Consider the following 17,332-nt stretch of genomic DNA (forward strand, 5'->3'; position numbering starts at 1 on the left):
GACAAGTTCCATTAACATCTTTATCATTTGAAATGATTGTATTAAATTTTAGAATCAACCTTAACTGCCTTTTAGGCTAACAATTTGCTCATTTTTGTAAAAGTGCATTTCTCTTCTTATTGCCCATTTTGTTCTTACCCTGTTTTTTGTTTTTTTTTGGTCCAGCATGGGGAGTAAGGCAGAGTGGTTGAGAATGTAGGGTCTGGAGCTAGACTTCCTGGGATTACATGCTTGCTCTGTGTAAGCTCTTAGGCAAGTTACCTAACTCTTGAGACTCAGTTTCCTCCTCTTTACAATAAGGATGTGACATAGGAGTTACCTCGTAGGGTTGTTTCAAAGATTAAATGAATCAGGGCGTTTAAAGGGCATAGGGCCTGACACAGTGCTCGGTGCCATGGCTCAGCAGCAGTTAACTGCCTGTTATTAGTTAGTAATAACTTCAGGTATTCACGGACAAACCAGCCCACCACTTTTTTTTCCTTCATGCTTTTACTTTTATATTCTTACAAAGGGAATGATGCTCTGTTCCCTTGCTTTCAGCATTTTTGTTGACATTATCATTGCATATACTCTCCTTACCCTAGGTCAAGAAGATTCCCTGGAGGAGGGCATGGCAGCCCACTCCAGTATTCTTGCCTGAAAAATCCCATGGCCAGAGGAGCCTGGTGGACTACTGTCCATGGGGTTGCAAAGAGCTAGACGTGGCTAAAGACACAGCGCACGCACACATACTCTTCTTAGTTTTATTCATTGCGTGGTTGCCGTTCAGTTCAGACTGAAGGAAGGAGAGTCTGAGGCTTTTCAGCCTGAAACAGGCTTTTAAATAAAACCATTTTACTAAATTATCTGTCTCTTTTTGACTTCATTAACAGTGTGATTTATCAACCAAAGTAATTCTCTCATAACACTTACCCTGCAGTTTCACAGTTCTAAATACTTTGGAAGTGTTAAAACACAATTATATTCAGAATGATTTTTGAGTTTAGGTTATTTGAATTTTCCAGTTAAAACATGGTAACCCAGACCACTTTGGGAAACTGAATTGCTTGGTGGTATTTACTAAAGCTTGAGACTCTGTGATCCAGCTTGATGTCCTATAGTTCTTCTTTGTACGTAAACATCCTGCACATGTGTTCATGAAAATACTTGTGCTGGAAAGTTTATAACAACACTGTTTGTAATAGTGCCTACTATAAGTTACCCAAATGCTCATCAGTAGAATACATTTTGGTATATTCATACCACGTAATGCTATAGAGAAATGAAAATGTAAGATCTGCCAAATACATCTTAACAGTATGGTTGCTGAAGAGCAGGAATGAGTCTGAGAAATACAGTACTGAGAGAAAGAAGTCTAAAAGAGAATCTGCTGTATGTCTGGTTCTGCTTATGTCAAGAATAAAATTAGGCAAAGTCTGATCTAAGCTATTCAGAGTCCATGTAGGGACATTGCTGATTGGATGAGGGGGTGGTGACTGATGGGGATGATGAAGGGAACTCCTGGAGTGCTGTTAATATATGTTTCCTGATACAGGTATGTTTAGTTTGGGAACAGTCATCAAGCTGAAAAACCATCTTTTGTGCACTCTGCTTCATGTGTTGCCATAAAAGCTTTTTAAAAAATCCTAAATATATATACCACAAACCCATTACACATTTGATGATATTGAGGTGCCAGTTTGAATGCACTATTTTTGTCCTGCCTCCTTGTTTCATCAAAAGAGAATTAAAACAGCAACGGTAAGAAAAATGGGCATCCGCTCTGAGTCTCCTCGACATTGGTAGTTTTCTTGGGCTTCCTACATACTAGTGTAAACTGTCCCTGTCAGTAAATACGGATAAGGAGGATGCTTGATTGCAGAGCAAGCATCCTTTTAATAAAAAGGAATTGGCTGCGGAGGGAAACTTGAGGCATGTGGACCTGGAATAAAGCAGCACCTTCTTGGCCACTCTTTAAGGGACTAGAGAGTTCTGCTAAATTCATTGGCAAAATCCATTACACTGCCTCGTAGACTTTCTGGATAAAACAAAATAAATTCTCACTGTTTTAAGTGACATATCTGGGGGAAGGATAGGAACTGGTAGACTGTTTTATCAAGTTACTGTTTTTAGCACAGTCCACAGGAAAAATAACATTTAATAATTTTAAGACCTGTTTTGGGGAATTCCCTGGTGGCCCAGTGAGTGCTTTCACTGCCAAGGATTCTGGTTTGATCCTTGGTTAGGAAACTAAGATCCCATGAGCATGTGCCCCCCCCTCCCCAAAACAAAACAGAAACCTGTTTTTTTGGGTTTTTTTTTTAGGCTTCAGTTTCCATTAATGCAAATAGAATTTTTTTTTAATGTTTAGCTTATGTGTATTTAAGTTTTGTAAATTTTCTTATGTCTAAAAATAATACATACTAATAATATGTGCATAATAATACATACACAAAATAATACATAACAGATTCATCAATACAGAAATGATTAAAAAGCAAAAGCCTTTTCCTGGTTCCACTCGTAGAGCTTTTTGTGTTCATACAAAAAGGTGTACATACTATACATTTATTGATTCTAAAGTGAAGTTACTCAGTCATTTCCAACTCTTTGCGAACCCGTGGACTGTAGCCTGCCAGGCTCCTCCATCCATGGAGTTTTCCAGACAAGGATACCCCCGTGCTGATACATTAATTCTAAGATTCTAAGTCCCATATTGATTCCAAGATGCACTTTATTACCCCATGTTTTAACATATCTGAAATTGGGATGTGTCTTTGACTTGTTACCCGCTAGATGGTGATCATGATGGAGTTTTCCTCACAGGAAATTTGGTCATAGCTGTTCATGTTGTCTTCACTTCGGTTGAGTTATATACCCTGTTGCTGCCACATGGCTTGAGTTTAATTGCTGTTATAAGTGTCTTGAAAAGAACTACGCTATATGATTTGGCTTTAAGGCAAAAAGTTGGTTTGTGTGCAGAAAGGCGTAGGAAAGGCAGCAGGGAGCAAATTTAATATGAATGAAGTAAATACTGTTTGTGGGGAGGACAACCACAGTTCTGTTTCCTTGCAAAGTAAAACCCAAGCACTTTATGGAGTCAAGAAAGGGAATTATTCTTTGAGTAAGTGAAGGTATGCTGTGGTTTATTCCTGAAACATGTGCAAAAGCATTCTCTATCACAAGCCAGGCAATTCATTTAAGGCAAGGGAAGTTACCAAATCCTGTAGAATAGATGGTTGGTGTGACCAGTTCATGTACCATACAGGACTGTTTTAAGACACTGTATCATAGCTTTAATTACTCAGTTCAGTTGCTCAGTCGTGTCCAACTCTGTGACCCCATGGACTACAGCACGCAAGGCCTCCCTGTCCATCACCAACCCCCAGAACCTACTCAAAACGCACGTCCATTGTGTCAGTGATGCCATCCAACTATCTAATCCTCTGTTGTCCCCTTCTCCTCCTGCCCTCAATCTTTCGCAGCATCAGGGTCTTTTGAAATGAGTCAGTTCTTGGCATCAGGTGGCCAAAGTGTTGGAGTTTCAGCTTTGGCATCCTTCCAGTGAATATTCAGGACTGATCTCCTTTAGGATGGACTGGTTGGATCTCCTTGCAGTCCAGGGAACTCTCAAGAGTCTTCTCCAACACCACAGTTCAAAAGCATCAATTCTTCAGCACTCAGCTTTCTGTGAGAGTCCAACTCTCACATCCATACATGACTACTGGAAAAACCAAAGCTTTGACTAGAGGGACCTTTGTTGGTAAAGTTACAAAGTTACTCACTTCTTATAATTGAATTTGAAGACTTTGATAATATCTTTATGTGTTTATTCAGTGTTTTACATCTATTAATTTTGGTTTTTCTGTTTTAAACTATTAATATAATGTATTAATACATTTCAGATGTCAAACCATCCTGTATTTTTGGGAAAGCAATTTGCTGTTTGTTTTTTTTAAATTGGTAGTTATTTTGTGAATGCCTTTTCAGTTTAATATGTATAGATTTATCTTATTCCTTTTAGTGATTCTGTTATTTTCCACTGAAAGAATATATTATAATTTCTTAAATGGCTGCCATTTGATGTGCATGATTTCTGGTTAAAAGCAATGTAAGAGGAAACATCTTTCTACATACACCTTTATATTCCCAGTCTAGTAATTCTATAGAATAAGTTCCTAGAAATGCTGTGCATTTTCATTGTTTGATGAAAGAAAATCAGTAGTTACTTTTTGAAAAGTATTTACTTGATTTAGAAATGTGAATCATTGTTGGAAAATACATCAACATGCTAACAATGGTTGTCTCTGGGGTAATGGACTTATGTGTGTGTGTTTTTTTTTAAGTTTAATAGTAAAAATGGAATTTAAATGCTTAGGAAACCAAATACTACTTTAGTAGTTCTGGGATTGTGAGCAGTTGGCAGGTAGGAACTGTTGTCGTTGCCAGATAATTCATCTAGCATTATGCAAAACATGGGGAGCATATTCAAAAGGTGTTTATAGAAGTAAGTTGAATTCATTTTTTTTTTTAGTGTAACAGAGAGAAAACTCACCGCTAACTCTTTTTTAGGGATTTCTGATTAACTCGAAACCGGAGAACGCCTGTGAGCCGATCGTGCCTCCGCCAGGAAGAGATAACTCATCTGGCGCCTTCATCGTGTTAATTAGAAGACTTGATTGTAATTTTGATGAAAAGGTAATGTTTCCATTTTCATTTTTCGGTTACTGTTTGTTTAGCTTGCTAGTTTACATTCTGTCTTGTTTCAGAAAGGATTTAAGAAAGTTTACACAATTCATTCAGATTAAATAAAGGAGTAAGGTCAGAAAGAAAATGAGGAGACAATGAAAGACAAGAGTGAGTTTACTTAACCCATTCATTTGCTGTAAAATTTAAGCTTTTAGCTGCCAGTACAAAGAGGGAAACACCATCAGCTTTATGATTCGCAGTTTTACCTGATTACTGTTGGCTCTAACACTTTTCACGTGGTTATTGGGCATCTTGAACTGTGGTTTGATAGTGGTCTTGCTTGATCTAACCTAGGAATGGAAATGCTAGTCTTTAGTTTTATGTCTTCACCCTCCAGTATGATTACAACTTCTGTATCTATATCTTTGTTGATACTGGGATTTCTCTTTGGTAATAAGCTGACTGTCACATGTATAAAGTTTGTCTCCATGAAGTGGGTTATTCTGGCATTTCAAATAGTTAAAAGTTTGCCATAGGACTTCCCTCACTATCATTAATTCAGCTCTAAAGATGGGAGATTTTAAGGTTTATTTTTTGTTTTTTTATTCTTTTTTTATTATTATTTTTTTAATACTACCTTTAAAAATCTGTTTTTGGATTGTGTGCTTGTCAAGAGAGCCAGATTGAGGCCTGTTCCTTTTATTGAACTGTCTCACACCTGAGTGTCCTACGTGTGTCTTCGAGAGCAGACGTGGGATGTGTCATCTCACGCACTGTGCATGCTCGATCTTAGATGATTTATCCGTTAAGTAAGAAAGGCTACTCTGACTCCTGCTGTGCCTGCCTTTTTGTCTCTGCTCCTTTCATTTCATGAAAGAAATTACACCTCCATAATAAGCTTTTTAAATGAATAAAATAATAACTGTAAAGGAGTTTGAAAATGTAGAGCACTTTGTAAATAATAAATGTTGTTATATTGTATATTAGTTCCAAATTTAAACTCTCAGTTGCCTTTAAATGGGAAATAGAGCTTGAAGTCAAATATATTAGATTTCCTTCTTTTTCTAATTGTTATGCTTTTATAGTAGTTTGAATTTAAACCATTTTAAGATTTGATCTAGAACTAAACTATAATAGTTATAGATTGTTCCAGCAAAAATGAAATATTATGATAATATTTGATAATTTCATGCCACTAAGAAATGAAAAGTAAGCTAATTCTGCTGATTTCAAGGTTTATTGCATCATTAAGGTATGTAATAGTTGTCTTAGTCCAGTCTTTGGTAATTCAAAAACTACAATGCCTTTTATTTTTTTTAAGGTAACTTTCTTTTTAGGTGGGGATGGGAGGTATTGCACTATAACATTTAGGGAAATACTGTCATTAGATATTTATTTTGGGGGGTAAAACCCAACTCAGGAATGGATAGGAGGGCTTGTTCGTCCTCTGATCCCTTCAGTGAATCCTCATCACGTGTCTGAGTATTTCTAATGGAATTTCGTGATTTAGCTAATATTCCAGCTCATCACTTTCCACTTCCTGTCTTGAATTTTGTGCTGTAGCCATATCACCTACTGAAATCTCTCAAATTGCTGTTTTTTTGTGCCTTCACACATGCTATTTTCTCTGTCCAAGATCTCAAAGATGACCTTTATCACCTGTATTTCTGACCATTTCATTTGAGTGCTAGCTGAGACCGTTACCTCTTCTGGAATCCTTACTTTTCTTTCTCCCCTCCCTCGGGCAGAACAAATCATCCCAGCTCAATGTGCCTTTGTATCTCTTTATCACATTGTTGTTTTTATTATATGTATTTCACTTATTTGCAGTCTTACTGTGTTTAGAGTTCATGTTTTAACTATATTTAAATATCTAATTTGTATTATAGTGCATAGTAGGAGAGCAATAAAAGTTTGTTAAATCAAACTATGTAGTATAGTAAGTCTTCTACTTATGTGTATAATGTATTCTTTAAAAGCACATGCATATAAAGAATATGTAAAAATGTTTTAATTGAGGATTCTAATCTTAGAAGGAAAACATTAAAATATTTATTATATAATTCATTGTGTAGACATAGTCTTAATGGATAAAGTTCTATTCTGTACATATTCCTTAATTTCGTTAATTTTCCTTCACAAATATACAACAATGTATTATAGACATTTAAAATGAAAGATTTCTTACTCATATTATTTCTAATGATTTCTTTCAGTTACATTAAATTTACAAGACATTAATTTACTGAGGGAGACATATTGGTTGTATTCAAGATCTGGAAACAGACTGCATACATTTGAATCACATCTTTATCATTTATAGTAGTGTGATCTTAGACAAGTTATTTTTATTTCTCTGTGCCTCAATTTCTTTATCTGTAAAATAGAATTATAAATGTTCCTGATATCATAGAATTGTTATAAGGATTAAAAGAAATAATCAGTGTTGAATGCTTGTCAGATATGCCTTGCACACAGCAACTAGGCAGTAGTTATTAACCATCAATGTTTTATTGATTTTTCCATTATTGATATAAAATAGGATAAAGGTAAAGATGGCAAAGATGCTGACTGTACTAGGCTGAGAGGTCCTGTAATCTACTCTCTGCAAGCTGGATAGCTAGGAAAACCAGTGGTGTAATTCAGTTAGAGTCTGAAAGCCGGAGAACCAGGGGATCTGATGGTATAATCCTAGAGTCCAGAGACCCAAAAACTAAGAGCTCTGAAGTTTAAGGGCAGGAGAATGTGGATGTCAAGAACAGAGAGAGGGAATTCATCCTTCCCTTCATCTTTTGTTCTGTTTGGAACCTCTAGGAATTTGATGATGCCTATTCACGTTGTTGAGGGTGGATCTTCTTTACTCAGTCTACTGAATGAAATAACAAACACTTCAAAAACCCCCTCATAGACACCTGCCTAAATATTTTACCAGCTGTCTGGACACCTCTTAGCCCAGTCAAATTAACACATGAATTCAGTTCTCACCTTTCAGAAACTAATCATTGGCTGATAAGTCACACTGTGATATAGTAACTCATGTCAACTGATGTGTAAAATTTTTAATTTGGTTTATAAAGGACAGTGTTGTCATGCCAGTGTGTAATGTATAAAAAATAAATTTCATAAATACACAAGCTTATGAATTACAGATCACCTGTCAAGGTAGGGTGAGTGGATAAAGTTAAAGTCATCATGATTGCTGGGAAAACAACTGGAATCTCATTCCAAAGAAAATTTCTTTTCTAATGGTGATCACTGGTGAATAGGCTATTAGCTTTATTAGCTATAATCTTCAGATCAGAAATCCATGACTGTACTTTTTTGGCTTCCAAATTGATCATTAAGTTTTGTAGTAAGTATGTTACAGAAACCAATCATTTACAATTTATGTATGGTACTTCTCTTATGAATTGCAAATAAATAGCTCTTTGTGGATGCTCAATAGTGGTTCATTCATGTGTAGCCACAATTTTTTATGAATAAATTGACTTAAGAAAATAGTTAGAAAAAGAGCTCATTTTCTTATTCCTGATGCAACATGCTAGGACTGAATACTGACAAAAGCTTAATTCAACACCATACTGTATGCTACAGTATATTGAGAATAGTTACAAGGTGGTTTTTTTTGTTATGCCTCCTATAAAAAGTGATACCCAAATTATCTCAGACAAATGAGAATTGGCACCATCTTACAGAGCTTTCTTTGGTGAAAGGAGCCCTTTCCATTGTAGATAGCAGAAGAGAAAAGAAGTAAAAAATAAAATTCTCTCAAGATACTTCAAATGATAATGGTGGTGGGTATTTCAAGGTTTACTTATTATAAATCTTTAGACTTTTTTTTTGAGGAAGAACATTATGCTGTAATTAAAGAAACCTAAACTTCTCTTATTCTCTCTTAAAAGTAAATGAGTGAAAGCTGTATGTAACAATAAAGGAGATGACAGATTTTCTATGCAAACTATCCCAAGTGGTTTGTGACTCAAGGTAGCTAATAAGATGCTGAAATGCAATTAACAGTTTTTGGAAGGTAGAAAATTGAATTGTTTGTAACATTTAAAAATAGAGTACTGTTTTAATTTTTTTTTTTTTAATCTTTTGTCAAGAGAAGCACATTTGAGCCTTTTAGTCTTCTTGCCCTGGAGAGATAATAGCAGAACCCATACTCAGAATTAGTATTTGGATATGTGGTGTGTCCAGAAGGCCAGTAATAACTATTGATTACATGCCAGCTGCTTAGCGTGAGAACAGTCACTTTTACTTACACTGACAAAAACTGCATCTTCTGAAAAACCCAGCGCTTTAGAGGAAAAGCAGAACAATCTTAGTTTATCTTTATGCACTTGTGCCTCACTGTGACAAAATATAAGTGTTTGGAAATGTTAGCTTGTGGTGAGTGTTTGAAACTAGGGAAACATTTCTGGCTTTCTGATAAATAAATTAAGGCTTTATTAAATCTTCTAGTTAGAAAAATGACTTCATAGCATTCTGAGGCAGAGAGGTCTCAAAAGACTTGAATTGGCATCCCAGTGGGAAATAACATTTAAAAATTTTTGTAGAAATACTTGGTTATTTCAAGAACATTAAAATAATCACTTAAAATAGAACTTTTGTAAGCTACACAAATTTCTGTGTTCATAGCCAAAAAATCAGTAGTTGTCAAAAATCTGTTGCCACTGCAGTCCGAAATGTTTTTACCTTGTGGTTTTAATGCTAAGTCAACTTCTTCAAATAGTCAATTTGCTTTATTTCAACTGAGCTCAAGGGAAACTTGGTAAACAGAATGGTGTAGTGCACGTACTTCTGTTGAATCTTACTACCGCTTAATGTGCTAGTGAGTATTTTCGAAAAATGTAGCTAGCTGCAGGAGGCTGAAAGGACTCAGATATTATCCCCGCCATATTTCAGGGAGGCGGTTCGTTAGATGGAGTTACATTTGGATGGTAGATGAATACAATCCAAGGAATACGTTGGTACTCGTTTCTGTTGGAATGTGACTTTTGCAAAACCCAGCTGGGGCACAAACCCCTACTTGACCTGACTTCTGTCTCTGTCTGAAGTCAGGTCACATCTGTACCTTGCCTGTCCCCTTACCTCAACCTCGAAGAATTTACAAGGCGCGGTAGGTGCTGAGCAGTCTCTTCCCTCTGTCTTGGTTTCTCCCCTGCCCTTCATTTGAGTATCTTCCCTCGCTTGTCTACCTGGCTTGTTTTAGGTCTAAGATGAAGTCTCATCTCCTTTCTGAAACCTTCCCTAATCTTCAAGGCAGAGAAGATCACTTCTTTTATATATTGCTTATTTAATCCTCTGTGAGCCTCTATGAGGGAAAAGATCATGTTTTTGTTTCTACAACTCAAATTCCTAATACATTGTGTGGCACTTGGTAGATGATTAATAAATATGTGCTGAATTTAGAATATTTAGAAAATCCTAATGGCTTTAAATTTAAGTAGATTATGGAATAAACAGTATTATTGGAACATTCTGTCAGCTTCATGTTCATTTCACTTAATGTTCTTGGAATGCCCTTGGAAGTATTTCTAAATCTAGATAGTCATGTATCCCACATTTTTCTCTGGGTCTAAATACTTTATGATAATTTAAAAATTAACATAAACATTTTTGGATTATTTGTGTGATCTTATTATAATAACTAATAAAAATTTTGGAGTGAAATTCTGTCATCTTACAAAATAGGCATCCAGATTTTCTTTCTATGCTTACCTTTCATTCTCCTCTCTCAGGCCTCCAGGCTGATACAGTATATGGTATTCTCAGAATTGCACTTTTATTTCAGTAGTACTAAGCAAGTATATATGAACTTAAATAGAAGTTGAACTCATATATTAAAGTCATCAATAATATCATTATTTAAACTTTCTTACTCTTTTCTGTATTTCTACAAAGTAAAATCTATAGTGTTTGTTGCTAAACTACATTGGAATCCTGTTTAAAAGATATCACTAAAGAAACATGTTAAGTAATACTCAGGAGATGGAAGCATTTCTACCCATGTAGGATTCAAACAGCCCTGTGCTACTAGGGCTTCATTTATTCATTTCTTTCCTTCTTCCACCCTTTGGTAAAAATATCTGTGTGTTAATAATTAGGTTCCTTTATATGCAAATTCAGTCAGTATTAAAACAGCAAAACAAATTCTCTTCTTTTACAAAGAAAGTAATATTTAATGAAAGAAAAAGCTGAAAAACAGTATATTACATGTACTTTACCCTAGCCCAGTGAAAGCATATAATGCCAGTAACTTCATTTACATAGCTCTTCAACACACATTGTTTTATTGGAAGTATAGTTGATTTACAATATTATATTGGTTTCAGGTGTACAACACAGTGACTCAAAACTTTTAAGAATTATACTCCCATCTAACGTTATTGTAGAACATTAGCTTTGTTTTCCTGTGCTGTACCATATATGTTTGTTGCTTCCCTATTTTAATCCCATATCCCTGTCTGGCCCCTTCCCTCTCTCCAGTGGTAACTACTAATTCTATTTGTGGATCGGTGTCTTTTGATGTTTTGTTACATACATTTGTTTCGTTGTTTAGATTCCACACATAAGCGATAACATAAAGGATTTGTCTTGTTCTGAGTTATTTCACTAGCATTACACTGTCTAGGACCACCCATGTTTTGCAAATGGGACAATCTCATTCTTTTTCATTTTCAGTTGTATACTGTATCTTCTTTAGCCGTTCATCTACTGATGGACGTTTAGGTTGCTTCCTTGGCTGTTGTACCTTGGCTCTTGTAAATAATTCTGCTGCAAACATTGGGGTGCATGTATCTTTTCAAATTAGTATTTTCGTCTTCTTCAGATATATTCCCAGGAATGGGATTGCTGGATCATATGGTAATTTTATTTATAGTTTTTTGAGGAGCTTCCATAGTGTTCTCTATAGTGGCTGAACGAGTTTACATTCCCACCAACAGTGTATGAGGGTTCCCTTTTCTGTACACCGTCGACAGCATTTGTTACTTATAAACTTTTTGATGATAGCCATTCTGAAAAAAGGGGCTTCCCTGGTAGCTCAGCTGGTAAAGAATCTGCCTATAATGCTGGAGACCTGGGTTTGATTCCTGGGTAGGGAAGATCCCCTGGGGAAGGGATAGGCTGCCCACTCCAGTATTCTTGGGCTTCCCTGGTGGCTCAGCTGGTAAAGAATCCGCCTGCAGTGCGGGAGACCTGGGTTCGATCCCTGAGTTGGGAAGATCCCTTGGAGAAGGGAACAGATACCCACTCCGGTATTCTGGCCTGGAGAATTCCATGGACTCTATAGTCCCAAAGAGTCAGACATGAGAGACTTTCACTTTCACCTTTCATTCTGACAAACATTAGGTGATATCTCATAGTGGTTTTCATTTGCATTTCCCTCATAATTAGCTGTGTTGGGCATCTTTTCATTAGCCATTTGTACTTCTTAGCCATTTGTATGTCTTCTTTGGAAAAATGTCTAGTAAGGTCTTCTGTCCACTTTTCAGTTGAGTTCTTTGTTTTTGATACTGAGTTGTATGCATGGTTTATATACTTCAGATATTGACCCCTTATTGATCATATCATTTGCAAATATTTTCTCCCACTCAATGGGATATCTTTTTGTTTTAGCAGTGATTTCCTTTGCAATGCAAAAATCTTGTTTAATTCAGTCCCATTTGTTTATTTTTGTTTTGTATATCTTTTATCTTAGAAGGAAAATCCAAAACAACATTGATCTGATTTATGTCAAAGAATATTCTGCTTGTGTTGTCTTCTAGGAGTTTTATGATTTGAGGTTTTAAATCTAGGTCTCAAATCCTTTTTGAGTTTATTTTAGTATATGGTATGAGGGATGTTCTAATCTCATTGTTCTATTTTTTCAAATTTTCCCAGCACCAATTATTTATGAGACTATCTTCTCCATTGTATATTCTTAGCTCCTTTGTCATAGATTCCACACACATTGTTTCCTTTAAAATAAAGTTATTCAGATTATTCAGGTATACATTGAATGAAGAATGTCTAGTTAAGGAAGATGGAATCTAAAGGAAGAGAGAAAGATGGCTTATGTCACTGAATTCTTTTTAATGAGAGTGAAAACATCATCAGGGTCTAACACTATCTTCAGCGAAGTAGCTCTTCCCAGTGTGTACTGTAGGGATTCTGAAATACGTGCAGGAAAGAGTGATGTTGGATTTAATCTTGGTAGGATTGCCTGCCACAGTTCTGGGTCTTATTTCCACAATTGCTTATTCCCTACTGTACTGTAGTGTTTGCAGAAATTTTTATCCTATAGATAGAAATAACAGTTTTTTACATTAAACCTGAATTGCCTACTATTGTTCCATTCTCATCTTCATTGCTTTGATCATTTGAGAAAGAAATTTTGCTTCTTAATTTCTCCTTCCTTCTTCAGATGAAAGAACATAGGCACATTTTGACAGTCATCTCTGCCCTCTAAGTCCCTTATGAGTTTCCTTACTTCATCTCTTTCCCTTGTAGGGAACAGTTTCTTCCCCTGTGCCAGACATCCAGCTTGGGGAAAGTGTAGTTTGTGTCCAGGCTAAGGGTTGAGTTATTGTTGCTTTCTGCTGGCAATTCTGAGAGAAAAGAAAAATCAGTTTTCCAGAGGATTCTTTTTTTCCAGTTGGCATTTGAAAATACTTAGAAGCAGCGTTACACTACATTTTCTGCAGAGGATCTGTAGAGGTTGGACAGTAACGTAGTGCTCCAGTTCTCAGCCGAGACCTGGGAGTGCCAGAACCCACTGGACAGCCGGGCTGGACAGACGAGGCCAGGCTCCTCAGCCACCCAGCACCTGTGTGACGCACTGTCACCTTCTGTGTTTTCAAACACAGCATAACACGGAAAAGCTGTTCACAGTGTATGTGTGTACAATGTAAGTTTCAATTTAAATGGTAAAATAAATATCTGCGCACTCACTATTTAGCTTAAGAGAGACCTGTTACTTACTTAGTTACATTACTTAGTTAATGTTGTTAATTACTTTAACCAGACTTCATTGGAGACTCTGTTAGGTCAATCTTATATGTTTTATTTCATTTACAGATTATGTTAGACTTGTACTAATAGCCTGTTTTGTGAAGGAGCTTCCTGTTTGGAGAATTTTTATGATAATTTCAGATATTTTAATAAAATGATGTTAAGTGTACCACAAAGTGACTGCTAATTAAAGCTGCTCATTTTCTGTCCTGTGTTTGAAAAGTTGTGATAAGAAAGATTCTTGGCTGAGGCCAGAGCAAATCCCAGCCAGCATTACTGTGCATTTCCTATTTCTTTACTAGAGATTCTTTCTTTTTGCCCCATAATATTTTTTCCCCCTCTTGCTTGATTCTAGCCTAAGAAAAAAAGCCATGGGTGTATCTTTTCTCACTTCACTTTCTTGGGAGTAGGACTTATATTTTTATGCAGATCTGTGTGCTGAGCTTACAGTATAGAGCCTAGAGCCCCAGAATGAGTAGGCCTTAGGGGGAGGCGGATGCTCAGAGATCTGTCACCAGGGGTCGCTGAGCACCAGAAGTCGCATCGTAACTGCCTCGCCAGTTATTTTTCCAGTGCAGTATGAGCCTTTGTCACTACTTGGAAATTCCTAGCAGGCTGATAGCAAGTTTAGATTTATCCTTTTGTTTCACAGTAATTTCTTCCAGAAAACTTTATTAACCGTGGTGATTGGGTTAAAATGGAGCTACTGCTGTTGTTGGGATGAGAAGATTTGATTGGAATATGAATCCTATTAGTATCTAAAAAATAGGAACTTAGTTTGGACCCTTCGTTTTAATATGCACTTTAATATACATAGATAACTAGAGGATATTTTATGGATACTTTTGTTAAATTTAAATTGCGATTCTCAAAATTAAATATTTAGGCAGCTTTTAACTAATATAGTTTAACTGGTATAGTTCATTATATAAAAGTTTTTTAAAGAAAAGCTTCTTTTTTTTTTTCATTTATTTTTATTAGTTGGAGGCTAATTACTTTACAGTATTGTAGTGGTTTTTGTCATACATTGACGTGAATCAGCCATGGATTTACATGTATTCCCCATCCCGATCCCCCCTCCCACCTCCCTCTAAGAAAAGCTTCTTAAATAGCAAGCATCAGAAATAGCCACGTAAAGGTTTATTTGGGTTTTTTTAATGACACCAAGAGAAAAGCATCAGTTTTAGTTTTAATCTTTAGTACTAATCACGTGCTAGGTATAATATTAAAACTACATTGGAAACCGCCACGTTCAACAACCTATACATTAATGACTTTGATTTTGTGATGGTATGTTACACAATAATATTGTTGGAAAAGCACAATCTACTTTCTGATTGCAGACAATCTACAGAACATTAAAAACTTACTATATGGGTTTCAAACTTTTTTGACTGCAACCTATATTAAGAAATTTATTTTTACACATGTCACCCTAGTATATATACAGCGCACAGCCTATAATAAAGTTTTATAAAATAGTACTTACCTATATTAGCTAAAATACTTTGGTATATGAAATTTCCTTTTATTAAAAAAAGTTCACCCAGGTTCACTAAATTATTTTATCTATAATGTTCAGTACCCTCAATATTTACAATTGCATTCCCATGTACAAAGATTGACTTTAAAACCTGTCACTGGGATAGAACATAAGATCCTTAAGTAATTTTTAAAGTTCCATGGATTCTGGTTTGTTTTCTGCTCTACTTGAAATGAGTAAGTGTGGTTTTGCTGATTTTGCAAATTTTACCAGCCCTGCCCCCCAAATTTTCTCATGAAATAAATTCAATTTATCTCTCAGCCTAAATAAGAAATAAACTTGTATGTTTGTAACATGCCATTTATCAAAAGGTCAATGCTCTCAGTGTATAACCTAAAATAAAAGAAGGAAACATGCCTTTGTACCACCATAATGTCATAAAATTCCAGCTTTTAAAACCATGTACTTTTCCTGATGACTTTTTCTTGGAACTTTTTCTGTACTTTTTTTGTTTTTTCTTAAGAATAGAATTCTAATCAGGTTTTCTCCTTTGTTTCTGTATTGTAGAAAAGAATGTAAGAGTGGAGCAAGGTTAATGACTACTAGTAGTCTGAATACAGAGAGAGGAAGTGACACTGGCAACTTGAGGAGAAAAACCAGCTAGGATCTAGTAAAGCATGTTCATGATGATCCCAAGTCATTGGAAAAGGTCAAATCACATTTGTTGTCTTTTAACTGAGACAGCTAGGAAGATGCAAAATATTTCAGAAAAATTTTTTATTCACTTCATGACTGAAGTAAAATTTTTGGTATGTTTTTAAGGGGGAACTAAGCCATAAATATAAAGAAATTGCATTTTTATGGCATATGTCTTTCTGGGTAGGACTGGATAGATAGTTATGATTTAGTTTGACTAAGTATTTATGTGAGAGATTCTTCTAGGCTGGAGATACATGCTAATGAGCAAGATGGTTCCTTAGGAAAAATGAGGTCTGGCATTCAAAGTGCTCTGACTGTTATTTTATCAGATCTCTTATTTTTCAAGGTGATGTCAGGATTAATTTTCTGATAATTAATGCTTTTACTGACACACATGAAACAGTGATCTGCTGTTAATTTTTAAGGTAATACTTTATCACAAATTTAGATTTCTAGTATTGTGATTTCTATTAAGACAGCAGGACTTTGGACTTTATTATATTTTTGAGAACATGCTGAGATTAATGTACATTTATGTCATTTAATGAACTATGGAAGTTGAAAATTACTCTGTGTAAGGTTAATTATGTGACATTGGCTTGATTAAAATGTATCAGGTTGTCAAAGTACCCAGATGGGTATTAAAAAAATAACTTATTCAAGACAAAAGCTTGTGGTGTATATAATAACAAAGATGAAAACAGACGTATCCTGCAGAAGTTAACGTTGTTAATAATTCCCAAGTATTGATATTTTGTCTTTATTTTAAGAGTTGAATCTTTATGTCTTATTCCTCTCTTTCCTACAGCAGCGTTCTCCTCCATGTTCACAAAATACAGTTACCACACTTAGGAAATTTATTATTGACAATTGATAAATAACTGTAATAATATAGAGTATTAGTATATATGTTATATGTGTGTGTGTGTATACATAATTACGTAGTATATCCTATATCCATAATATGGAGTACATACCCTTCTGCAGGGAAGCAGATTGAGAGCAAGAAGAAAATACAGTGCTTTTCGATCACTGAAGGTATCACTTGATTGAATGGGAGTGCAAGAATATCTTGTCATTCTCTTCCTGGTGTTAATTAAGCATTGAAATTACATCTCTAGGTAGATATATTTTTCTTATTGATACATAAGCCAGAATAGCGGAGCTTCCCTAATATTTATTACATCTTTCTCTGCCTCTGTTCCTTCTTTTTTTGGCCCTGCTGTGCTGCAGATGGGACTCTGCCCCCGACCAGAGATCAAACCCTGCCTCTCTGTATTGGGAGCCCAAGTTTTCACCCCTGGACTACCAGGGGAGTCCCTGTAGTTCTAGTCTTATTACTTCTTTAGTGAATAAAACTGTAAGTCATCACTGAAATTCCCCTCTAGATCACGTTTTGGTTTTGTTTTTATTGGAGTGTAGTTGATTTACAATGTTGTGTTGTTAATTACTGCCATATAGCAAAATGACTCAGTTATACACATACAT

At 35.6% G+C, this 17,332-nt stretch overlaps 1 protein-coding gene across 3 annotated transcripts in view; it reads left to right on the top strand.

The window, feature by feature from the left end:
* The window catches only part of RNF13 (ring finger protein 13), a 111,230-nt gene that overhangs the window by 49,751 nt on the left and 44,147 nt on the right, over positions 1-17,332 (top strand). For all 3 annotated transcript variants that reach the window (XM_061168091.1, XM_061168092.1, XM_061168093.1), the window contains one exon: positions 4,552-4,677. In XM_061168091.1, coding sequence (XP_061024074.1) covers positions 4,552-4,677 — 126 coding nt within the window. Of the gene's footprint in view, positions 1-4,551; positions 4,678-17,332 lie in introns of those variants that run through there.

This window comes from Dama dama, chromosome 19 (assembly GCF_033118175.1).
Source record: "Dama dama isolate Ldn47 chromosome 19, ASM3311817v1, whole genome shotgun sequence".
NCBI lineage: Eukaryota > Metazoa > Chordata > Mammalia > Artiodactyla > Cervidae > Dama > Dama dama.